Here is a 26,557-nt window from a genome sequence, read left to right as displayed (position 1 = left end):
AATCAACAGGTAAGAAAGACATCGGAGGGTCTCCGTCAGGGAAGGTGAACAAGCCCCTCCCCCTGCACTGTTTTCACACAAAGCTTCTGTTCTAATCTCTTTGGGGTGACATCTAAAGGTTCACAAACCAATCCACGCTATCCTTCCTGTGCCTCTATTTATCAAGTAACCCAGATGCCCCCTAATTTGTTAAGTTCAGCATGAAGCGTTCTCAGCCAAAGGGAGTGATGGTATCCACTGACTTCCACATACAAACCAGCCTCCCAAACCCCAAGGCCATTTGTTGATTTTATCAGCCCAGGACCCATATCCTCAGCTCCATCTGGTTAGGAAAACGGAGCCCACACGCCCACATACAGACCTTAGTACTCCAACCCTTTTTCACCCATCAGCACCTCATAAGCATCATCCTTAAAAGGAACACTATTAAGGTAGTCCATTCGTTCACTCATTCATTCTGCAAATGTTAACTGAGTGCTCTCCTATAGCTTCTATTCTCCAGAATAATCATGGGCAGACCCTTCAGTCCCTCATCTCTAAAATACTGGGATTAACATGACTTGGATTACCCTGAATTAATGAAAAGACATCCCGTGTTCATGGAAAGATAATACCGTTAAGATGGCAATACTCCCTAACGTGGTCCACAGATTCAATGCAACCCCTATGAAAATCACAGCTCACTTTTCTGCAGAAAATGAACAGCTGATCCTGAAATTTATGTGAAAATGCAGGGGATCTGAAATAGTCAAAACAATCCTGAAAATGAAGAACAAAGCTGGAAGACTCACACTTCCTGATTTCGAAACTTACTGCAAAGCTACAGTAAGCAAGACAGTGTGGTACTCGCTTAAGGACAGACATACAGATCAATGCAGATCAACTAGAACTCAGAGTTCAGAAATAAACCCCCACAATATTTATGACCAACTGACTTTCGACAAGGGTGTCAAGACAATTCAGTGGGGGAAAGAACAGTCTTTTCAACAAATGGGGTAAGTGGATATCCACATGCCAAAGGATGAAGCTGGACCTTTACCCCACATTATATACAAAAGTTAACTAAAAAATGGATCGAAGACCTAAATGTACGAGCTAAAACCATAAAACTCTTAGGAGGAAACAGGATAGATCTTCATGACCTTGAATGAGGCAACGGTGTGTGGATGACAGCAAAAACACAGGTGACAAAGATAAACCAGACTTCAAAATTAAAAACTTCTTTGCTTAAAAGGGCACTATGAAGTAAAAAGACCACAAAATAAGAGAAATTATTTGCAAATTATACATCTAGTAAAGGGCTAGTATCCAGAATATATAAAGATCTCTGACAACTCAATGACAGAAAGACAAATATCCCAATTTGAAAATGGGCAAAGGACTTAAGCAGATAATTCTCAAAAACAAAAAAATTTAGATAGATAGATAGATAGATAGATATAGATGGGCCATAAGCACATTAAAAAATGTTCAACATCACTAGCCAGTAGAGCATGTGATCTGCACCAGAGACTCACACATTAATCTCACACACACATTTGCTCATCTACCCACCCAACTATTTTCTGGCTGTGAATTATGTACAGACTCAATGCTGGGTGCTGGGACTACACAGATGAGTAAGGTGTGTTCCCCACTCTCAAAGGTAGTACAGTCTTGAGGAGAGAAGGACATGTAACCACATAAACTCAATGCAACACAATAATGATAATATCAAAAGCTAACATTAGTTGAAGAAATCATTCTGTTCAACACTTGTATCAATAATCTATAAGATAGGAATTATTATCCCATTTAGAAATAAGGAAACTGAGGCACAGCATAGTTAACTAATCTACCCAATGCCATACTGCCAATAAACGAGAAGCCGAGATATGCACCCAAGCAGTGGCTCTAAAGCCTGGACCCTGGCGTGCTGACCCAGAAGCGTCTCACTGGCAAAAGCGTCAGACACGGGGTGGTGACTAAACTGAGTCTCAGAGGGAGGACAGGACACTGCAGGCCAGGGGTAGGGGTGGGGTTAGGGACTGAATATTCTAGGCAGAAGGAAGAGTAAGATAGAGATGTGCAACTAGATGACACATTCAGGGGACAGCTTGATATGGTTGCTGGAAAACGGCCTTGCGGTGGCAGGAGTCTGAACCTGCACCACATTAGAGGAATGGTGGCCTCTGTAAGAGCAGCTGAAGGACTTTACATGCAGGAGCAACACGATCGTATCCTGGCAACACTGCAGGGAGTGAATTTTTTGGGTGGTGGGCAAGATGAAAGACAGGGAGATGAGCTGAGGATGCTACAGGTGTCCAGGCTGAAGGTTAAGAAGGCATGAGTAGACGCCATAGAAGGAATGGCGAGGAGGGGATGATGCAGATGGTTTAGAAGCAGAGCCGGTTTAGAAGACCCAGGAGGCTGGCTGAACGTGGGGCATGCAAACAGGAAGAGTCCTGGAAGACCCTGGGGTTTTGGGCTCGAGCAACAGGAGAAAAGGGGCTCAAGAGGGGAAGGAACACGACTCTGCCATGAACACATGGACTCTGAGGGACCCATGGGACATCCAAGGAAGGTGGCCAGCGGCCAGGAGGGACCGGAGCTGAGATACACCACTGGGAATCAGCATCACGAGGTGCTAAACTACTTAAGTCCAGGAGGTTGTTCAGGGAGAATGGGCAGAGTGAAAAGAGTGTCCTGAGCAGTACCTCCAAGACTAAAAACATCCAAGGGCCAGGTGAGAAAAAGCAACCTGCAGAGGAATGGCCAGAAAGGCAGGAAAAGCAGCAGAAGCTTGTGGCATCACCGGAGACAGGGAAGAGTTTTAAGAAGGGAGCGGGCTAGAGTTTCAGCTGTCAAGAGGAGTCAGTGAGTGAAACAGTAAACGTGGCTGAATGTTTTTACAATGCAGACAATTCTGTTTCCCACCAAACTACCCCTAACATCAGCACACTGACACTTGGCCCCACGAAGGGAAGCCATAGTCCCTCAACAGTGTGGAATTCCTCTATCATACTAATGATGCATTCTATTGGATAACATATCTGTTATACACAGATCAACACCATATCTGTTCCCAAATCTTCAAGCACAATGGATATCCCAGGAAAAGCTGGATTTTAGCTGCGCTGGAGGCCCCTTAACACACACCTGCAGATTCCAGGGAGGGCTTGGGTTTGTTTATATACTGAGGCTAAGGAGCAAGAGAATAAAAACACAGGCACTACCAGAAACCCAGGGGATGGGCAGACCTCTAGAGAATCCATGGTAAGTTAAGGACCTTTTCCCCAGGAAAATGCATATAGGCACGAAGTCACAAAACTTTCACATGAAATTTTGAGAAGGTTCAGCACCCTATCTGAAAATTTGACTCTTAAGCAAATCTGTAATGGTAACACAGTGCTTATACCCATATAAATTTCTAAGAGATTTTCTTCACCATAATTTCCTAATTGTTATTTTTAACAATGAGCAGTAATCATTTTTATAGTTTAAAAATGAAAGGAATAAATTTATTTTCACTGCAGGGAGGGGAGGATGGCGGTTAAAAAAAAATAAAAGATGGAACAAGAATTATCCTTATTAACCACTCTTCGTTAAGGGGCATCTCCTCAAACTGAAAAGCAGAGCTGAAGAACTTTCCAACACATTCTGCACTGGAGAAGCAAAAGAAGTCCATGAGAGAAGGCCTAGCCAAGGGTCACGTCCCATCCACAATTACCCCTCACTCCCATCTGGACATCCCCTGACACTGGGAGCAAGGGACCCCCCGGGCTGCTATGGGAAGGCATGGGGCAGAGAGGCCAGCCCAGCAAAACAGGTGTAAGGAAGCCTGATGCCACCCAAGGCTGGACACCAGCCTTGGGTGGGGACAAGAGAAGTACACAGACTTTAAGGGAAAGCAGGCAAATTTCTGATGAGGGGCCTGGGGTTCAGCGCACAGACCAGGCAACAGTACCTCCCCAACAGGGCCTCCGTTGGAGAATTCCATGCAGCAGGTGGCCGGGCATACCTGCACGCTTACACTCCAAGACCCCCACCTCTCCTGGAAGGAGACTTATTTAGAGAAGAGTGGGGTCTAGAGCCTGTGAGCCAAAGACTCCAAAGACTCTGCCTCCTGCTGAGAAGACACAGATGACTTGGAGGTCCTTAAAAGAAGCCACTCTTCTCAAACCCAAGAAATCCTGGGGCTGAGAAAAGGGTGGGGGAGGTAAGCAGCAGTGAGCCACAGCTGGGGGGGGGGCATTAGCAAATGCAGGTCTGTGGCTGACAGCAACCTTCCCTACTGGGACCATGGGGAAGACCTGCTGCCCACGGGCCTGGCTTAGAGGTCATCTACCTCAATGCACCTGAGTGGAAAAATCATCTTAAAGTGAACATGGCAACCTGGAGAACTTCCGCTGCCAACAACTCCAGAAGTGCCACAACTGGGCTGACTAACACGAAGAGGAAGGGAAAAAAACTGGAGTACGGGTCCTCTCACAGTGGAAGTCTGTCTCAGGAGTGGCAGTACCTGAAGATGTGATTTAAGCCCAGAGACATACAGAGTCTTGTCTGATGCATGTCAAACACTATCTACCACAGGCCATAGGGCGTGGCCAAATTAAAAAGCCAAAACAAAACAGGTAAAAGGAACCTCAATCCTGAAACACCAAAGCACAGTCAACAGTGAATACAAGTGTCTTATGAATGACCAGATGCAGAAAGGGTACACTGTTGGCAGTCATTATGCAGATCCAAGCTGAACTAAAAATTTTCAGACCCAGAGTTGAGGCATGAACTAAGTAGCAAGAACTGAGAACTATTCACACACTGTGCTACTGACTTGATGAAAGTTCCAGGCCAAAACCACTTGGGTTGTCTTTGGGTTCATCTATTCCACAAGAGGAGTGAGACTGAGGAACATCTAAGACACATAGGCCTGAAAAAATGTCCAGCGAAACTAAGAATGTACAATCTAACTTCGTCTGTTAAATAAAACCACTTATTACGTTTTTTAGGATTTAAGGGCAGCATATATCGTGCTTCCTCAACCACGCCTGATGGGAGGGGGGAAAATGTTGCTACTTCTCGGCCTGAACATTACAAAACATCTTCACTCCACTGAGGAAATGCACCCAGAATTGTAAGTAAGCATCTTATTCACCTAGTCCCATGCCCACATGATAACTCGTCCAATGCTTAATTCCCTGGCCAAGTCTACCTCGCCCGTGTCCTGTTTCAAATATTGTGCAGATTCTACCTTGTGAAACCTCAACTTTCTTCCCCGGCTTCCTAAACACGAATCTTCCTGGAGTAGATTCACGCTGTAAACACACCCAGGGCTTTGTTTTATACACAGATTTCTCCCCCCTGGTCCCAAGAGAGGTTGCTTTCCCTTCTAGAGCCAACCAAAGCCAAATACTGCCATCTGGGGTCACGGCTTCCTCCCGCCGCCGCCGCCGCCGCCGCCTCGGAGCGGACTCGCTGGGTTCCGGATTCCCCGCGCCGGCCCGAGCCTCGCACCCCTTCCTGTCTCCGTCTGCCCACGGCGGTCGGCGGGCGCGCGGCGCCCAGACAAAAGCTCGGGCCGTCGGGCCCACGGGCCCTGGGCCGCCCACCCTCCGGGCCACGGGCGTCCTCTGGCCCAGAGACCGAGGGTCCCGGTGCAACTTTGCGAATATAAAGGAAGGAGGCGCCGGCGCCCGCAGGTCCCGGTGCGCCCGGAGCGGCCGGCACGCGCGTGGGCCGCGGGCGAGGGCGCGAGGGGAGGGCGAGGCGCGCCCGGCCGCCGGCGTCCGCAACTTGCCCGCCGGCCGTGGCCCGCGCGCCCCGCGCCCGGCAGGGCCCGCCCGACGGCGAGGCCCACATTGTCCCCGCCGCACGGCCGGCCACCCTAGCGCACAGACGCTCGCACACGCCCCCTGCCCCAGCCGGCTGCGGGGCCCGCGGAGTCCCGGCGGCCGCCGGCCTGCCGCGCTCCTCCACGCCCCGCTCGGGCCCGGCCCTGGCGGCCCCGCCGGCGGCGGCTGCAAAACTTTCTCCTCATCCTAGCGGCGGCGTCGCGGCCGCCCGGGGCGCGTCAGTCGGTCGGTCGGGAGGTCGGGCGGCGGGTCCCTCCCTCAGCCCCACCCCGGGCCGCCGACCTGGTCCGGCTCCGATTCATAGTCGTCGTCCTCGGCGCTCACGGACATGGCCATGGCTCATGGTGGGCCCAGGCTCGCGCGCGCTGACATGGCTGGAGCGGCGCCGCCACCGCCGCCGCCCGCCCGGAGCAGGCTCGGCTCGCCCTGGCTCGGGCTCGGGCTCCCGCTGCCGCGAGGAGGGAGCCGCGCCGCGCGCCTCGCACGCCCGCGCGGGAGGGGGCGGAGAGGGGCCGACGGGGGGAGGGCCGGGGCGCTCATGCATATGCATGAGGCGAGCCAGGAAGGGGCTGGCCCCCCGGGCCGGCGGGCCAATGGCGCGGCCGCGGCGCTCGGGCCGCACACAAAGGGAGCCCGGCCTGCGGTGACACGGGGGCGGGCCCGCCGAGGGCGGCCCCTCGCGGCCGGCGCGCGGGGACTGGGGCTGCGTGGGGGCGTGCCCCGCGCCCCGCGCCCCGCCCGGCCCGCGCGCGGCGGGATGCACATGGGTGGCTGCACGCCGCGGTCGCTCTAACAGGAAATGCACGCCTGACTTGGGGTGGGGTCTTTTGTGTGGTCCTGCGGGGCGTCTTGCAGGAGCCCCAGGGTGAACCGGCCACGGGGGGCGGCCCTGCACGTGACACTAGGCACAGGTTCCTGTGCTCCCGACAGCGGGCACACGGGCTCTCGGGTTTGCACAAGCTCTGGGACCAGGACCTGATATGCCTGCGAACCCGGGAGTCCCGTACCCGGAGCCTGCAGGCCCTCTGGCCTGAGTACGGTCCGGAGGGCCAGTTCCCCAGGACGCTGGCAGTTGGGTTGGGCCAGTCCCCTGACGTTGCCCTCTTCTGCCCTCAGGTTTGCCTTTCCACGTCAAGAGGGAGTCAGCGTAAAACTGGGGGTGGTATGTTTCAATTGAGCCACAGGGCTTGGAGGCTGCCAGACAGAAAACCATGAATGCACTCTCCACTGAGGTGGGGACCCCACCCTTTTGGGCAGGAACTCCTCGTGCCCAGGGGTCGATCTGGGAAAGGCTCAGGGCAGGCCAGAATCTAGTCCCCCAGGAGACTAGCAGTGCCTGAAGATGGCCCTGAAGGTGTGGGTTTCTAAATTCTTAAGCTGGAAACATTCCTAATGCTTAGTCCTAAAGCAGCCCACTCCTGCAGAAAACTGTTACTGGAAATCCAAATTGAGATTGATTAAAAAAAAAAAAAGGTCTAAGGGGCACTTACGCCAGCAGCCCTTACTCTGAAGTAGGAGCTCAGTGACCATAGCTATAGTGATCAATGCTGTTATAAGCTGTCAAAAACACAGCTAAATTCAAGCTAAGGAGCAGGGTGACTTAGCCAGGCAGCTGGCATACTCACCATCTAACTAGGAATGTCCAGGGTGACACTGAACATGCATACATGCAGCTGCTTAATTTCTTCATCTGTAAAATGGGAAACTTTGCCCAACCAAGGGATGGGGGTCCTTTCAGTAAAGAGATCAGATGCTTTCCCAAGAAAAAAGCTCATTAACTGTGAAACCTGGTGACCAACTCTGCAGTGTCGGCCAGCTGTTATTCATGCCGAGGCCACTGGCTGTAAAATCCATAGTGAGAAAAGAAGAGACCCACAGGCAGGTCATGGCCTGGGCTTTCAAGGAAGGCAGAATGTGTGGTGGAGATAAAACTCAGGGGACTTCTAGCAGGGAGTCAGCAGGAGTGAATAAACAGGGATGTCAGTTTTACTGAGTGAATTTTAAAGTCTCTCTGAAATTTATACATCTGCTGACACTATGGAGAAAAAATCCCAGCAGACTTGCTCTTTACTGAAACATACCTGTTCTGACTTTCCTTTTTCCCCTCTTACATTTTTCACAATCCACTCAAGGTTAACAACAAAAACAAGGTAAAGAATATTCTCCCCTCCACCTCAGTATACCCCCAAAAGTCTCAGCCTTTATAAGACGACCCTGTCTGGACTGAAGTCTTAATCTGATGTATTTGATGACCTCTGGGGGCCACTCTACCCAGTAGGAAGTCCCCTAAAGAAAGAGGAGGAGCTGAAAGAATGCTAATCCCGCTTTCACTTCACCGTAATTGGTCAAAACTGCAAGGGTACAGAGATACATAAATAACATAATACATCAAAAGAGAGGTATGGAAGAAGGACTTTTTCTCAAAGGTCTTTCTCATTACCTATTAGAAGTGCAAGATAATTCAGATTTGTCTTTGGGTTGATTTCTTTTGAGAATTCTCAAATGTTCACTTTTGTATTTTAAGGAAGTAAAAAGACAGTTCTCATTTATCATGGCTCAAAGAAGAGAAAGGGAAAGTGTTGATGAACAGAAGCTGCAGCTAACACAAACTTCCTTCCTTCCGTTACATCATTTCTGAGCCAGAAGGGGCCTCACCAGACCCCCTCACTTCACAGGTAAGGAAACTGAGACCCAAAGAAAATTAGGAAGTAGCTCTGAACCCAGGGTCCCTTATAGAATACCATCCAGAGACCCCTCTAGGCAATAGCAGTAGCTAATATTTATATGCATGGTTGAAGGGCTAGACCCTGTGCTAAGTGTGGTGTAGATATTCTCTCATGTATTCTTTTAGACAGCCCATGAGATATGTTCCATTGTTCACTCTTTTTATAGATGAGGAAACTGAGGCACATCGCTGCTAGGTAGTAGAAGGACCTGGATCTGAACCCATAGGCAGCTAGAGCCTGCAGCCTGGGCTGTTAATCACACACTAATGCCTCATGACAGAGACAAGAGAGGAGGATGCCAAGTTGAGACCAGTGTAATAATCCAAGTGAAATATTCAGACTTATGCCGAAAAAAAAGGAACTATCCCGTACTACATTTTGCAAACTCTGAGTTCTCAGTTCAAATCCAATTTTAGGACAGGTAGGTATGGTTTTGGTAACCAGACTGCTGTCTGATCAGTCTGCTAGGGGCTGACTGTGGAAGGAGGAAACCAGGATTAAGAAATGACTTGGGGGGAGGGTATAGCTCAAGTGGTAGAGTGTGTGCTTGGCATGCATGAGGTCCTGGGTTCAATCCCCAGTACCTCCTCTAAAAATAAATAAACCCAATTACCTACCCCCTTAAATAAAATAATACAATAATAAATAAAATACTAAAAAAGAAAGAAAGAAAGAAATGACAATGTGCCAGGTTCTCTCCAAACTCTAACCAAGGCTCCTGCTGGCAGCCACTATCCTAACACTTCTGAAAAATTCCTCTTCAAGCTTCCTTTAGCTAACTGGTACACACAACTATCCAACATTGTTTTGTATTAATAGCATGCTGGACTATTATATATAAAATACATTATGCCAGGGCTGGCCCAGTAGAATTGCCACCTTAAAATTTAGCATTTACATTGTGCCTTAAGGCTGGTCCTTTCTCCCTCTTGACCTCCTCTCCCAGTGACCCCAAAAACTGAACACTCTCGCAGCTCTACTTAGCCAAGGCTTACATTCCTAGAAAGAGTTCCCCAAAGCTGATGCCACCAGGGCAGTTGGTGCTTGCCCTCAGCCAAGAGGATCCAGAACTTTCACCAAGTGGTGAGGAAATAAACAAAAACAGATGGAAGCCAAGTCCGCTTTGGTCACAGTCATCACAACTTCTCTGCTTTCTCTCTGAGTGTCGTTTAATTTTCTGGTCTGCCTATCAGACCATGAGACACTGGGGAGGACCCCAGTCAGCCAAGAGATTTTGCTTAGACTGAGCCACCTAACGGTGCTGCAGGCTGACCCAGAGCAGGGACAAAGGAGTAAATGGGATAAAAGGAAGAGGGCAGCCGTCCGCTCCATCCCCACTTCCAGGAATGGGTAGGGAAAGGGGCAGGCTGGATTAAGCGCCCCCTGGACTCTGGGTTCTGGAGGGAAGGGTCTCTCTGGCATGTGGCCCATTTCCTTGTGTCCATCACAAGGGCATGGCTAAAGCTTGGGAACATTATCTTCCAGAGAATTGGCTCAGGGAAAGAGAATGAATTCTGCGTCCAGACCAGTAACTGGCCGGCACGCTCCTGAACCGAGGGACACCATTTGTAAACGTGCCCCTAAGGAAGGAACAGAAATGACGCGATGGGTTGCTTCCTAATGCCTGCAATAATGTATGCTTAACAAGCAACAGAGAATGAATGCTTCAGTTACTTTACTATTATTTTACCATTTGTCTCTCTGTTCTTCAATAGGTTTTTCTCCGTTAACAGCAAAAGGAGAAGGTCTTTTGGAGAATTATTTTTCTAATAAAATATAAATAAGAGGAATTTTTGCATGGTGTCACATAGTAATTTAGGACTAATTTCAGGGCTGCCTGGATAAAACTATGGTTCAAAGATGGACTGTACAACAGACCAAGGGCTGCAGTGATTTCTGTTAGGGAAATTACTAATGTTATTTAATTGCTTTTTATTGTTCCCCTGGAGAATCATTCCACAAGCATTTAAAACCCACGTATATCTGTCATACGGGTCCTTTAAAGAGATGGAGCTTTCTGTTAAATAGGGTTCCCCTCCTAATACTGTCTCCTTGCATTGCCAAGATCAACCAACAAATATTTACGTTCACTGGAAGATTTGTGACTGTGCACAGGATTTTTTTTTAATTAACTAATTTAACAGGTGAGTGGCATTGATCTGAGAAATGTTTCCCGCCATCCACCCCATTTCCAACTCAACTGCTGACCTTAGAAAGTTACTTCCTTTCTCCATTCATTTCCCTACAAAACTCCAGGCTGAGGCTGAGCACTCAGACAATTCGGAGACTCGTGGGATCATTTTACAATCCTACCTCCCACCCCAGAAAATAGGGCTAAAAATATGTAAAATGCCAGCATAATTTGTACCTACAACCAGACTTTTGTAATTTAAAAATATTTTTCTTTTTTTAAAGTGCCTTCTCTTTCTTGGGATGGGGGGAGATTAAGTTTATTTATGTAATTATTTATTTATTTATTTATTTATTTATTTATTTATTTATTTATTTATTTATTTATTTTTAATGGAGGTACTGGGGATTGAACCCAGGACCTCGTATATGCTAAGCACACACTCCACCGAGCTATACCCTCCCCCTAAAAATATTTTTCTTAACAAGACCAAGTCTCTCCCTTGGTTTCCTTCCTAACCAGAGCACCCATCACATTGTTTATCCCACCTTCCTCCAAAGAAAGACCTTGGAGGACCTGATGATAAAGACTCAAAAGAAAAGACCAAATCCAAAGCTCACTCAAAATGGGATGATATAGCAGACAGTAAAGAGGCAAAATAGGAATAAAATTAGCAGCTCAGTTCACAATAGTCAAGAAGGGGAAACAACTCAAATTCTACCCACTGATGAATAGGTAGACAAAATGGGGTCCATCCATACAATGGAATATTATTCAGCCACAAAAAGGAATGAAGTACTGACACAAGCTACAATGCGAGAAGTCTTGAAAATATGATGCTAAATGAAACAAGCCAGACACAAAAGGCTATGTATTGTATGATTCTATTGATATGAAATGTCCAGAAAAGGCAAATCCATAGGGGCAGAAAACAGATTAGTGGTTGCCAGGGCCTGGTGGGGGGGAGTGACTGCTAATGGGTACGAGGTTTCTTCTGGGAGTGATGAAAATATCTTGGAATTTAGAAAGAAATGATGCTTGCACAACATCATGGACATACTAAATGCCACTGAACCAGTACTTTAAAATGGTTAATTTTAAGTTTGGTGGATTTTACTTTAAGTTTAAAAGTGTAGTTCTTTTTTTTCTTTTTCATCAGCCATCATTTAAGAATAATCTTCCTATTCCTGAAAGGTAGCCCAGTTAGGAAGGTAGCCCCTAATCTCTGGGGCCCGTTGAAATTAACCAAAACAAAGTGATAGTTGAATCACCTCTTAAATGAGCTGCTAACAGTCACTGTGGGGGTCTGATGGGCTCTGACAGCACTTGAAAGGTTTTCACTTAGGGACCCCAGACAAATGCAAATACACACAAGGTTGGTTTGGTTGGGAGTAGAGGCGGGGATGGGGACAGACACACAGACACACACTTTGGCTGCTGCCATGGGACTCTCTTCATCTACATTCTTGCTTTTTTAAAAAAATGGCTCATCTCCAGCAAGCCAATTTGCCTCTAAAAGCCCCCTGGATCTATGAAAATCCATGAGTTTACCATGACACTCAAAATAGAAAAAGTCTGACAAAACGCATCTGTCACCGTTTGAAGCAGCCATTAAACCAACTCCTTACTCTGAAAACTGTTATTTAAAGGGGAAGAATTAACCATGTGTGCTGCCTTTGCAGTAGGCCCTGTATTTAAGGGTAGCCCTGGTTGATGAGGCAAAACTCTGCAGAAGAATGCCAGCTAATTCATACGGGAGGCATGACAGTACTTCAAAGCTTCATCTCACCTCCTAATAAATTTATTAATACAAGAAAGAATAATCAGCTGATTCACTGAAACCGTCAGTGAATGGCACACGAAAGCAGGGGCACAATGTGTCCCCTTCCAGATTATTCTCTGGGGGATCCAGGGATGAACATGACTGAACTCAATAATAGGGTAATAATCAGGCCACCATCACCTTAATCCACTACCTATGATATTTAACTACAATCTAACCAAGCCTTTAGATCTAATTTCCAATTTACAGAAATTACAAGAGACAGGGAAAAAGCTAAATGACACCCCAAGGAAGCAACCAGATAAATGTGTAACGTGATATAGCCTTCAGGACAGGGTTCCATCTTCTCTACCAGCCAACATCCTGAGAAAGCTCAAGATGAAAAGAAAGAATTAAGGACAGATGCATTGTGTGGTCCTGGCTTGGATCCTGGTTTGGGCAAAGTAGCTGCAAAGATAATTTATATGAAGCATTATTAGGAGGTATTGAGGAATTATAAATTTTTCAGGTGTAATAATTTTATTTTGGGTATGGAGAAAAATATTCTTCTTTTTCAGAGATGCAAACCTAAGTATTTAAGGGTGGAATGTCATGATGTCTGTAATTCTCTAAAGAATGCATCAACATAAAAGATAAAGTTAGTTAAAAAGAAATAACACCCACCATTTCACATCCATTAGGATGGTTATTATTTTAAAAAAAAACCCAGAAAATAGTAAGTGCTGGCAAAGATGTGGAGAAATTGGAACCCTTGTGTACTGTTGATGGGAATATAAATTGGTGCAGCTGCTGTGGAAAACAGTATGGCAGCTCCTCAGAAAATTAAGTATATAATTACTCTATGATCCAGCAATTCCATTTCTGGGTATGTACTCAAAAGAACTGAAAATAAGGACTTGAAAAGATGTTTACACACCCATGTTCATAGCAGCATTATTTATAATAGCCAAAGGTGGAAGCAACCCAAGTATCCATCAACAGATGAATGGATAAACAAAATGTAGTGTATCCATACAATGGAATACCATTCAAGTTTAAAAAGGAAGAGGATTCTGATACCAGCTACAACCTTGAGGACATTACGCTACGTGGAATGAGCCAGTCACAAAAAGACAAATACTGCCTGAGTCCACTTATAAGGGACCTCGGGGGGAGAGGAGTCAGATTCATAGAGACAGAAAGCAGAAAGGTGGCTGCCAGGAGCTGGGAGAAGGAGGACTGGGGACTCATTCTTTATGGGATTAAGATTTGTAGTTTCAGATGATGGAAAAGGTCTGGAGATGGGTGGTGGCGATGGTTGTACAATAATGTGAATGGACTCAATGCCATTGAATTGCACACCTAAAAGTGGTTAAAATAGTCAATTTTATGTTATGTATCTTTTCCCACAATTTACAAAAAGTGATTAAAAATAAATAAAATTCAAAGAAATGAAACAACACCTTCCCCAGAAGAATCAATCAATTGGAAACATCAAACCAACAAGCTTCCCCAGGGTAGTCCCCAACGCAGCCCACTCCTGCCATCTTGTCCCGTAAACAGTAACTAAGAGAGAAATGAATCTAAATAACAACAACAACAACAAAAAAATCATTTTTATAAGTGAGACTACCTCTGATCTCCTGCAAAGCATCTTTCTGTTTAGTCATTTACATTTATTGGTGGAGACGGTCAGTGGTTAAGGGCAGGTTTTACTATAGCATTCACTTCCCATCTTTCTTTGTATATAACTAAGGTTCCCCTTGTCCCAACAAATACACTTCCCCTTCCCACCTTTGTAACAAGAAGCAAACTTAAATAATGCAAATATGTCAACTGTGTTCATTTAATGGTGCCCTTTCTCTGTAGATCACCTAAATTTGGAGAGCAGATTATCCGACAACATCATTTGGTTGCACACATATCCGTCTTCCTAACAAAGCCAAATTAGAGAGGGGTCCGCGGGGGGGGGGGGGGGGAGAACATGACAGCTTATTCTCAGTGTCAGTGATCAAGTACTCTCCTTTAAAATGGGAAATAGACAATGACATTTGACAAAAAAAAAAAAAAAAGTCTGAAGGATAGACCATCGTTCCAGGAATAAAACCACAATAATGGCAGGCAATCATTTCCAGCGCCTGGCTGCCTGGCTGTCTAATTACTCCACCAAAGGCAGGAGCCCCCAATATCTCAATTGCTTTCCAAGAACTTGTCTTTGGCATTATTAACAGAGACAGTTGAGCAGGTTATCAGACCAAGAAAAAAATCCTGGGCTGCAGACTTTAATTACAGGTTATTTTAGCTGAACACTGTCTAAAAGTTCCAAAAAAATGTTCTAAAATGATACAGATGATGGCTGAAAAATTCCAGGTGAGAGATAAGATCATTTTAAGTCCAGGGGGATAAAGAGAGATGCCTAAATGTGAAGGACAAAAGGGTCTAGGGAAAAGCAAGAGCCCTTCTTAGGACTCTTTTATTTAGGGTTCTTTTCATAGTTGGTTGGGGCTGGTACATACAAATTAAAGTAACGAGAGAACCTTATTCTCACCAAAGAGACAAGTCAAAGGCATTTGGAGAGCAGGTGAAAGAGGGCAACGAGACTGAAGCTGATTGAAAACTTCGTCTTTCAGAAGCTCTGGGGAAAACTTGCTGTCAAGTTCATTCATTCAACGAACATTTCCTGGGCTTTCGCTATCTGGGAGCAATCTTGCATGACAGGACATAAACGTGGATAAGGAAAAAATTAATAAGATGAACTCCAGTCTCAAGAAGCTAACAGAAGCTGAAGACAGATATGCAACAAAACGCAGAGGAGAATGTGGACGTCCGGCCGAAAGAGAAACTGGGAAGTCTATCAGTCAGGATGCTGGCAGGAAATGGATGGCCCCCCGGTACCTTCACACCAGGCCATGGAGGGGAGTTTAACAGAGGCTCCATTCACAGAGCGTAAGCAGGGTGAAGGCGAGGTGGTGCACCCCATGCCTAAAGACAGTGATGAGCCATCACCTCCCTTTGGCTGATGGACCAGGGGAGGGAACTGTTACCAGAAATCCAGAAAGAAAAGCAGGAGAAGGCCAAGAAACAGGAGCTGTGGTCCCCAATGGAAGAGGACAGCCATCCTGTCATGATCCCATAGGGAGGAAGATGGGGGAATAAACACCCCAAGCTCCCTCTCCTCCTGTCCTGTCTCTGCTGGTACCTCCCTCCCATTGGCTGAGCCCAACCAGAAGCCAGAGAGGCAAGGAACCTCTTTGATGGGGCCCGCACAGCAGGTGGGAGGAGGCTGGAGAGGGTCTGGAGGCACATCTAGAAGATACCCAGCCCAGGAGGCTTCCTGGTGAAGAAGGAATTAGGCTGGGCCTCGAGGTGGAGAGAAGGGATGGAACGTGGGAAAATAAAGATGGACAATCCCTGCAGGAGAATCAGCAGGAGCGAAGGCCAAGACGGCAAGGAAACGGAAAATGTGGGGTAATTCAGTTCCCCTGCAATGCAGAGAAGACGCAAGGACATCACGAGATTCTAAGGCAACTGGGGACATGGGCACTCAAGTCCAGCTTAAAAATTTGGGAGATGGTTTTAAAGACGATAGAGAGTCAGTGAAGGTTTGACAAGTGTACAGCCTCAAATGTGTCCACCCCAAGTTCATACAGTAAGTCCTGCCCCTGCAGCACCTCAGAATGTGGCCGTATTTAGGAACGGGGTCTTCCCCGAGGTGCTCAAGTTAAAATGAGGTCATTAGGGCCCTAACCCAGTATGGCTGGTGTCCTTACACAAAGAGGAAGTTTGGACACAGGCAAGTACAGAGGGAAGACAATGTGGAGACACGGAGAAGACGGCTAAAACTCTTACCTACAAAAGCCAGCAGGTAGGGCTACTGCTCCGTCCTGCCTGGATCTCACGTGGGGTGACTCTATAAACATCCACTTTCCGGCTTCATTTCACATCACTAAAATGGAGGTGGGGGGGGCTCTGCCAGGATCCCTGTCATATGGTTCGGCCACTAACAGTTTTGGAATCAGAGCTCACATAAACTGCTCAGAGACCTGGGCCTCAGCTTGTAGGAAACCGTGGCATCCTTGAACCACCACCAGTCTTGCACCTATATCTTTCTGTTGCTGTTGTTGTAGACAACATTCTCCAGAATGGGCAGACCATCTTCTGCGGCTATTCTCTGACCAGGGGTTTTTGCTACCTGTACTCCTGGGAACCTGGCGGACACCAAACCCCACAAATGACTTCGCTGCCACTGAGGGGAGCCCTGGGGATTCCAGATAAGGGTCCCAGGTCCTTTTCCACTCGGCTCCGCTCACTGCCCTCTCCCCACCGTCCACCTGCCCCTCGTGCCTCTCTCTGCTCCCCTGGCCTCCAGCTCCGGGCCCTGTGCCCCCGCTGCCGGCCTCCTCCCTGCCTGGGGAGCATCTCATGTCCCCGCTCCCCAAGGCTGCTCCCAGACCAGGCAAGATCTTGAGGCCTTTTCCAGCACCTTCTATGGCAACTGTCACCCTCCCGCTTCGCAGGCCTGGGACTTCTCCCTTCAGGGGAGTGAGGAAGGCATAACGGAGAAGCACTGTCACAAACCAGCCCTTTCGCAGGAGGCGCCAGCTGTGACACTTCAGTGAAATTAAGCCATTCAGGCTCCTGCTTGAGATGCAGTTTCTGCACCAACCAGTAAGGATCTAGGGATGGGAAATGTCTCTAAACCAATCACCCCTCCTCCTGATCCGGCTCCTCCTTCAGTGCCCTCTATTTCTGCCTTCCGGGTGGGTAGATTCAGGGATATCATTTATTTATAAAACATAATTATGAAAAATTAGAATTGCTATCACTGATTGGTGGCCTACCGTAGAGGTATTTTACAGATAGCATCTCACTGCAACCTTGTAGGAAAGGCACTATTAGCCCTTTGTACAGATGAGTAAACTGAGGCTCAGACTTGCCCACGACCACACAGCTAGTAAGTGGCACAGCCAGGAGTCAATCCCCAGATGCATCTGACCCCAGATCTCACTCTAACTGTGCATGAGAATTACCTGTGAAGCATTTAGAAGGCACAGGTTCCCAGGCCCCAACCACACCTACCGAATCAGAGTGTCTGGGCTGGGGTCCAGGAAGCTGTTTATGTTTTTAAATTATGTTTCCCAGTTAAAGCTGATGCCACCAGCCTGAGGGTTGGTCCTCCTTAGACCACACCACCTTTCTAGGAAACTGTCTGGCCCTGAGACAGCGACAACAAATGGCAGTCATTATCCTTGCCCCCCGCCCCCATCCTCCACTATACATCATCAACTTAATTACTCAGGGGTGACAGGAATTGGGAGCAGGAAGTATGTGGGGGCCTCTCTCAATGACTTACGAGCCTGTCCTTCAGGGAAAGGCTGTGTGTGTCACTCCCAGGGGACCCCAGACTTATCAGGCCTCCTGGATCTAAGTGACCAAGTGCGGAGGAAGGGGAAGAGAAAGCAGAACCGAGGGTGACAAAGACATCAGGTGTGTGTGTCACTTCCTCCTGTGGTTCCTGTGTGGCCCCAGAATGTCCCCACAAAGGAGCTGATCCACTAACTGCTGTCCCCACATCCCCGTCGGGGTCCTCGCTGGTACACACTCGAGCGTCTCTGCTCCTACACGCCAGGAAAACTGCCAATAATTGAAATTCAGGAGGCAGCCTGGTTTGACCACTGGAGATAATGGATTAAGAAGCAAATGCACCAGCAGGCTCGCCGTGGCTCCATCTCGCCTCCTTCCTCAGTTTCCTTCTCTGTGAACCAACCGGTAAGCTGGCCAGGCAGCAGTGTCTGGCTGGTGGGGAGAAGGTCAACTTGCTAATAAGGCTGAGGTCAGAAGTCGGGCCTCAAGTAAGTTCAGTTCCCTTGGCTTGGTTCTCAGGTCACAGACAGGCCCCCCAAATCCTGCCACTTGGTCATAAAAGGAAGTGGCCAGAGTGTAGACAGAGCCAAACAAATCCATCACCACTGGTGAAAACAGCCAATCAGGTGAATGGTGACAGAGGGTGATTCAGTAGCATCTTTGATTTGAAAGACACCACATCAGAAATGACCTCATGGCACCTAATCAGTTCCAGAAAGGGACTTTGTTCTCAGGGAGGCAAGGTGGGAGATCAAAGCATTTCTTGCCAATCATCATTTAGCATTAATTACTTAGGTAACCTGACCCAGGCCCAGTACCGCTCCCTGCCTCGCATCCTGACAGCCTCACTGAGCACCCTTGATCTTTCAACCCAACCTGCATCAAATTGGAAGGAAGCCGACTGCAAACCTGGGAATCCAGAGACCTGGGCGGCCCAGGCAGTCAGTCGTTTACTTACTTCTTCCTTTCCTGTTAACTTTTTAACCCCACCAGCCAGGAAATGCATAAATACAGCAGCCTGCCCCCCTCCTCCTTCCTTCTACCACATTTCATTGAGTTCCTCAGGCGCAGGGACAAATCTGGGGAGGAACGCCTTAGATTCATAAGCTGTGTGGCCCCAGGCTTACCAGCGCACCTCTCTGAGCCCCCGGTTTCAACTGCATCATGAAGATAATACTGTCCCCATCCCAGCCTCGTTTGAAGAATTAAATAAGATCTAAAAACTGTTGCATACACAGAGGAGGAATACCCGGGGGGGTTGGCTATACTGGCAATAATTTATTTCTAGAGCTGGGGGAGGGGAGTCATGGCAGTCATTGTTACGTTACTTATTCCTTATCGTGACTCTGAAATAAGTTATAATACATGTTATGGGCTAAATTGTGTTTTCCCCAAATCCATATATTGAAGTCTTAACCCCCAGCACCTCAGAATGTGACTGTATTTGGAGATAGATCTTTAAAGAGGTAACTGAGTTAAAACAGGGTCGTTAGGGTAGGCCCTAATTCTGTGTGACTGGTGTCCTTATTAGAGGAGGTTAGGACACACACGAAGGGAAGACCGTGTGAAGACACAGAGAGACAACAGCCATCGCCAAGCCAAGGAGAGGGTCCTCAGAAGAAATATGTCCTGCCAACTGACGCCTTGATCTCAGACTTCTAGCCTTAGAACAGTGAAAAAATTAGTTTTCTGTCCTTTAAGCCACCCAGTCTGTGGGACTTTGGTAGCAGCCCTTGCAAACTCATACAATAAACTTCAAGTAATTTACAGGAAAACAAACTAAGGAGAAAAAGACAGTGCAAGCAAGGCTGTAATCAAAAAGGCAAACAACAGGTGTCGGCGAAGATGTGGAGAAACTGGGACTCTTGTAACTGCTAATGGGAACAGAAAATGCTGCAGCTACTCTGGGAAACAGCCTGGCAGTTCCTCAGAAACTTCAACATAGAGTTACTGTCAACTGCAGGCCTAGGTTTCTACCCAAGAGAAACTGAAACATATGTTCACATAAAAACCTGTACACGATGTTCATTGCAGCATCATTCACAACAGCCAAAAGGCAGAAAACAGCCCAAATGTCCACAAGCAGATGAACGGACAGACTGTGGTCCATCCACACAACAGAGGATTATTCAGCCCTTAAAGGAACGAGGTACCGATACACGCTATGAAATCTATCTTCAACAGACATGAAGTTTAGAACAGTAAGCCAAGTGAAAGAAGTCAGTCACAAAGGGACGTGTATTGTACGATTCTATTTATAAGAAATGTCCAGAATAGGCAAATCCATGGAGACAGAAAGTTTCCAGGGACGGGGGTGGGGTGTGTAGGGGCGGGGGGATTGGGAACTCCCTGCTGATGTGGTTTCCTTTAGGGGGTATGAAAATGCCCTAAAATTAGATTGTGGTGATGGTTGCACAACTCTGAAATTTTCAATATACTAAAAGCATTTAATTTTACACTTTAAATCGGAGAACTGTATGGTGAGTTGTATCTGTTTTATTAAAAAGGTGTTTAAAAAAAAAAAAAAGACTAGTACCCCACAAGTGCTGGTAAATGCCAAAGGCTCTTATTTCTCCCTCTCCCCCCACCTACTCCCAACCAACCTGCCCAAGGGCTCCCAGGTCGCCCACCAGTGCTGACACGGCCACGCTGAACTTGTGTACAGACCAGTGCCGACAGACCAGGCCTCCCTGGGAATCTTTAGAAGCCAGCTTCCTGTTTCCAGGCCTTCGGAGAAAAGGCGGCAAAGAATGCCTGGACGCCCCCTGAGGGGTGGGCTGAGGGTCTCAGGCATGGCAGACAGGGCACACTGTGGTCCTCAAGTGATTTCCTCCAGAAAGGCTCGTCTGGACCCCTCCCTTAATTCTGAGATTACGGAGAGTAGTTTTAAAAGCCCATGTTCTACAAACCCTAATCCCTCGCATGGAACAATCCCTCAGCCAGGAGGGAAGCAGGCAGCAAGGCGAAGCCACGGTTTCCTCTACAGGTTCACAGCAGCCGGGGGCCTGGCTGGGCTGATTCAGGATGTAGGTCTGCAAGCACGGTTTGTGGTCTGATAAATGGCATTTATAGTTATTGCCTATGTAGGGGGAAGGCAACTCTCAAACCCCACACCCTTCCACAGATAGGGGAGCTAAAGGCAGACGATGTGGACACAAATCCTTTTTACTCCTATGGACACCTTGGTTCCCACTAAGCTTCAAACAGAATTAGAATTCAGTACCCACAAGCAACAGGTGCCCCTTTCCCATCAGTGATTCCACATTTAGGAATGTACTCAAAGAAGACAATCAAACAAAGGTGAAACGAAAAACCAAGAAAGGCACTGTCCAATAGAAATATGGGAGCCACATACGTCCTTTAAATTTTTTTTTGAAGCCACATTTTAAACAGTAAAAAGAAACAGGTGAAACAAAATATTAATAACCCATTTTGTTTAACTAATATATCCAAAATACTATCATTTCAACTAAGGTTGCCAGATTTAGCAAATAAAATTACAGTATGCCCCATTACATTTCAGATGAAAAAAACAAAACCTCTTTTTTTTAGCATAAGTATATCCCGTGTCATACATGGGATATACTTATGCTAAAAAAAATGTATCCACTATTTATCTGAAATTCAAATTTAAATGGGCTTCCTTTTTAAAATCTGGCAACTCTCATTCCAATATGCAATCAATATGAAAAGTAAATTAAATTGCTTTTTACATGGTTCTCTTCTGCACTAAGTCTTTGAGATCTGCTGTGTGTATTACACTGAAGGCACATCTCACTCTGGAGCCTCCATAGTTCAAGTCCTCAGGGGCCACATCTGGCTAGTGGCTACCTGTATGGACAGCACAGACCTAGAAGGTTCTTCTCAGTGTTTTTTACAACACCAAAAAAAAAAAAAAAAACCCTCAGAAATTGGCAAAATACCCATCAATGGGGAGGCTGTTTAGGTTACAACTAACATTTAGAGACCACTTACTACGGGTCAGCCTCACCCTACGGACCCGCACGCATCATCTCCTTGAGTCCTCATAATGATCGTTTGAAGCAAGTACTGCTATAGCCCCTTTTTACAGACGAGGAAAGTAAGGTTCTGGGAGCTTAGATAACTTGCTCAAAATAGTCATGAAGCCGAGACAGAATGATGGTAGATAGATGGGTTGATATATAGCCCACCCTCGACACACCAAAATGTTACTGGTTTTCTCTGGACAGTGGACTTCAGGGTGGACACTGGCTGAAAGTTTGCTCTCTGCTGTCACAGACTGATCTCTGCATCCCCAACTCTGCCAAGTACTCTAACAAGTGACTTCACCTTTTTTTTAAGCCTCAGTTTCCTCACCTGTAAAACAAATTGTAAGTGTCTATCCCAAAGGATTTCTGGAGCCTGAATAAGACAGATGTAGGGGACAGGCAGAGCAACCCGCCCCTGGTAAGTCCTCAGGGACGTCACTCCTACTACCCCTAGTGTCTTTGTCCTTCCCTGTTTGATTAGATGTTTCATGGTGAGCATCAAATCAATTTAGAAAGAGAAAAAAGTAACTTTCAAAAGAGGAGAAAACAGCCCACAAAGCAGCTGGAGGAAGAAGGGAAATAAGGAAGGACAGAAGAAAGGAGAGAGGAGAGGAAAGGATGAAACTTCACCTAATGCAGGAAAGGTGAGGCATCACTTCCCCAGTTTTCTGAGTGACCAGCAGGGGGCACTGCCTGCAGTTTCCACACCTAGGGGAAGCGGTCCCGTTTTAAAAACAAAAACTTGCAAATCACGAAAACCATTCATCTTAACTGGCAGGCCCTCTCCCAGGAATCCTCCCTGAAAAGCTGCAGACATGCATCTTACAGGAGATGTGAAAAGGCGGTGGATATTGTCTCCCAGCCACGGGCAATCTGCATCTTACCTTTGGAGTCTTCTTTGGCCAAGTGACTACAGGGACCCCAGTGATGGCCAGACTGGGGTCGTCGTCCGCGTGCTCCTTCAGGACATTCTGTAGCCAAACAAAGGAGTCATATTAGCCCACAGTAGAGGGGATGTCTCTCAAGGGGGCTGGAGGCCAGACTTAACCCAGCGAAAGGCTGGGAGCTCTCTGCAGAGTCAATGCCTGCCCCCTCCAACTAACCCACAAGCTCAACAGAAACCAAGTCATCAGGGTTCCCCAGGGGCTGCAAAACACACAACATCCCCGCCTACAAAAATATTTTTTAAAAGCCAATCACACCCCTCCCTACCACTTCCCTGAATGGACTGCTCACTCATACTTACGACACCAAACACCTGTCCAGAGCACCACAGACTCTCACGGACACAACCTTATTTAATCTTCACCAAGTCCCCAAGGAGGCAGCTAGGCTGTGGCCCTACAGATACATGCTAATATACACAAATTCTACTATGTACTCAGAGAAACAAACACCCAAAACCAGTTCTTGACTCCTGCAGGCCCTGACTCTGTTCTTCCATTATCAGCAAGCCGTATGTATTCTTACCCTGGTGTGTAAAGACGTGTCATTGTTTTTTGCATCATAGGCCCTGAACACAAGCAGACACTCAATCTGGTTTGACCAAGCATGGAGTCGACTGGCCAGATAAAGGCAGAAAGATGGGCTGTGATGGGCATACTGCCAGGCTGTGTGAGGGTCTCTCATACGGCACTGTGGGTTCACTCCTTTGTGGGTGTTTGAAGGCTAATTCTGACTCTACCAGATTTTGGCCTTGTGTGCAGAGAACTTTAGAATCTCATCAACGTGTCAGATGCCACTTGACTGAACTACCCCTAACTTACAGGTGAGGCAACCAAGGCTCAGAAAGGCTCAAAGGCCTTGGATGCCGGCCCCAGACCAAAAGGGCAGAGCCTGAACCCTGCTGTCTGGCACCAGACCTCCTGCCCCATGACTGTGTTACCCATGGGTTTTTTGGCTGCATCCACAGTGTGACATTAAAAAAATTTTTTTAGGGATGGACAGAGATCCGTTACTGGCTGATACTGACCTCAACCATTCAACCATTAATTTTTGGATTGCACAAAAACATTCCTGCAGAGACATTTCAGAACAGATTATGCAGCTCAGCAGCACTTAATAGGAAGAGCAGAAGAGTTTAAAAGATGAATGTAGGTGAAGACTATTTTAACTCACTTTCCCTAAACTACTTCATCAGAAAGAATCCAACTCACTTCTGATTGACACTCCTTATTGCCCTATTTTTCTGGTCATCATTTGGTTGCCCGATTTTTCAGAATGTGCCTATTTACCTCCAACCCGCCAGAAGAACTCCCACCTCTCCCCAGGGTAGGTGGCCAACAGCAGGGTGGTCAAAGGTTTGGACTCAGGGGCCGCCTGGGTTCAATTCTAGCATGTACAGCTTTTTCCAGTCCCAGAGTCAATGTCAATGATTTATAAATGGTGTTTATAAAATGTCTTGGTTCACTGCTGTATCCCCAGCCTCGCACAATGACTAACCTATGGTAAGCTTCAGTAAATAACATACATACATACATACATAAAGGCAAGCCACAAGGGGCTTTCTACAAAATGCCTGACCTGTACACCTCAAATCTGTCACGGTCAACAAAAACAAATTATGAGAGACTGTCACAGCCAGGAGGAGAAAGGACAACAGGTAAAAACTGAGGAAATGTAAATAAAGACTCTAGTTAATAATAACATGTCAATGTTGGTTCATTAATCGTCACAAATGCACTATATTAATGCAGGATGTTCGTAACAGGGGAAACAGCGTGGCGGGTATATGGAAACTCTCCATATTATCTGCGGAATTTTTCTGAAAATCTAAAACATAAAGTCTATTAATAAAAAAAAATTTTTAAGATGCCAATCAGACAGTAGTAACTGTTACAATAAAAGAAAACAGGATTCTTATGGTGCCAATTTTTCCAACACATATGCAGTATATTTAAAAAGAACTACAACAGAAAGGAAACAAGCACACAGAAGTGATTCAGCTCAGCTGTGGACTTTCCGTAGTGCGGCGACCAAAGGCTGGGGGCAGTGGGAACCACCGTGCCTGGGAGGAGGGGTTTTGCATCATCGACACTGTTTACAATTGCCAGTTCCTGAGAGCAGATAAAGCTCAACGGTTGAGCATGTGCTTAGCATACTGGAAGCCCTGGCTCAACCCCTAGTCCCTCCATTAAAAAAAAATTAAATTAAAAAAACTTAATTACCACCCACCCCAAAAAAGACTGATTAAAAAATTAATTATTTTATTTAATTAATTAATTAATTATTTTATTTTACATTTAAAAGTAGAATTGACAGTTCCTGATGATAAAAAGCAAACCAATTTTTCATCATTTTCATTTAATTATTGTTTTTACACGCACTGCAGACATTGTACCCCTTAGAACTCGCACCTGAGTGAGTCATTTCCACAGCCCTCTCCCCATTTGGTCCACCACTCAGGGTAGATGGGATTGACTAGGTGTGGGGTAACCAAACGTCAGGAGTGCGGGCACCAAGCATTCTGTTGAACGAATGTATGAGAGTAAGACATACTGAGTGCTTGCTCTGTGCCGGACACCGTAATGTTAATAATGCACCAATATTAATTATGAACCAATGTTAATATTCCATATCCACTCTCTCATCTAATCCTCCCACCATCCTGTGGAGTGAACTATCATTTCCACGGTGCAGATGAGAGACCAGAGCTTGGGGGTAAAAGGAACAGTCCAAGACCACCAGAGCTTGGGGGAACAGTCTAAAAAGACAAGTACTGTGTGATTCCACTTTATATGTGGTACCTAAAAGAAAAAATTCATGCCAGCAGAAAACAGAAGCGCGGCTTCCAGGGGCTGGGGGAGGGGAGTTCGTGTTTCATGGATACAGAGTTTTAGTTTGGAAAGATGATAAAGTTCTGGAGATGGATGGTGGTGATGGCTGCACAACAATGTAAATGTCCTTAATGTCACCGAACTGTACACTTAAAAATGATAAATTTTATATTATGTACATTTTACCACAATTTTAAAAAAGCAGAGGATGGAGTAGGGCAAAGCAATCCCTCCCTCGGGAATAGATTCAGAGGTTCTAGAAAGCGCAGGCTGGGGACACACTATCTCACTAGCTAAACTTTTGCTGTTACTCCTGGGGCAACACTAGTTCTAGAGCCAGAAGACCTGGGTTCGGGTTTGGAGCTCGCAAACTGTGTGGGTGGGTAAGCCGCTTCGTCCGAGCGCGCCGCCTAGGGGTAGAACGGTGACATCTACACCCTGATTACATGCGGAGAAGCTGGACGTGATTTTACAAGGTTCTCAGGAGCATTTGTACCGCGTGTGCTCTGGACGTTAAAATAACCCTATCTGTGGGGGAGGGCTGGTTCTCCCCATTTCACAAAAGCAGACAGTAAGGTTCTGAGAGGTTCAGTGGCATAGTTCAAGGTCACACGGCCAGGAGGTGGTGGAACCTGGCATTGACCCAGTCCACCTGACTACAAGCCTGAGGAGTAACACTGAGTGAATAAAGCCTCAGGAAACCAGGCCAGCAACCTTGGGAGCTGATTTCTACCCCGTTATTGAAAAATAAGAGACAATCTGGGCTCAGTTACCATTTGACCAACAGATACAGAAGTGAATCATCCTCACCTGTTCTTGCAAATAAGAGGCAGAATTCGGCCACAAACTCCTTCATGAATCCTTTTCCCAAACTTTCCCCCAGTCACAGAAGAGACACACATGACCCCAGTGGGCCTGCCTAAACACAGCATTTTGTTGACATTTCATGGTTCTTAA

General features: G+C 46.7%; 1 protein-coding gene across 11 annotated transcripts in view; it reads right to left on the bottom strand.

The window, feature by feature from the left end:
- KDM2B (lysine demethylase 2B) overlaps positions 1–26,557 on the bottom strand; it is a 107,652-nt gene that overhangs the window by 22,107 nt on the left and 58,988 nt on the right. For 10 of the 11 annotated variants that reach the window (XM_074356361.1, XM_074356364.1, XM_074356359.1 and 7 more), the window contains one exon: positions 22,709–22,795. In XM_074356361.1, coding sequence (XP_074212462.1) covers positions 22,709–22,795 — 87 coding nt within the window. Of the gene's footprint in view, positions 1–6,113; positions 6,329–22,708; positions 22,796–26,557 lie in introns of those variants that run through there. The other variant, XM_074356369.1, reaches the window with a different exon arrangement.

Source organism: Camelus bactrianus, chromosome 32 (assembly GCF_048773025.1).
Source record: "Camelus bactrianus isolate YW-2024 breed Bactrian camel chromosome 32, ASM4877302v1, whole genome shotgun sequence".
Lineage (NCBI taxonomy): Eukaryota > Metazoa > Chordata > Mammalia > Artiodactyla > Camelidae > Camelus > Camelus bactrianus.
Note: the sequence above shows the minus strand (reverse complement) of the source record. Positions and strands in the feature narration are given on the sequence as shown.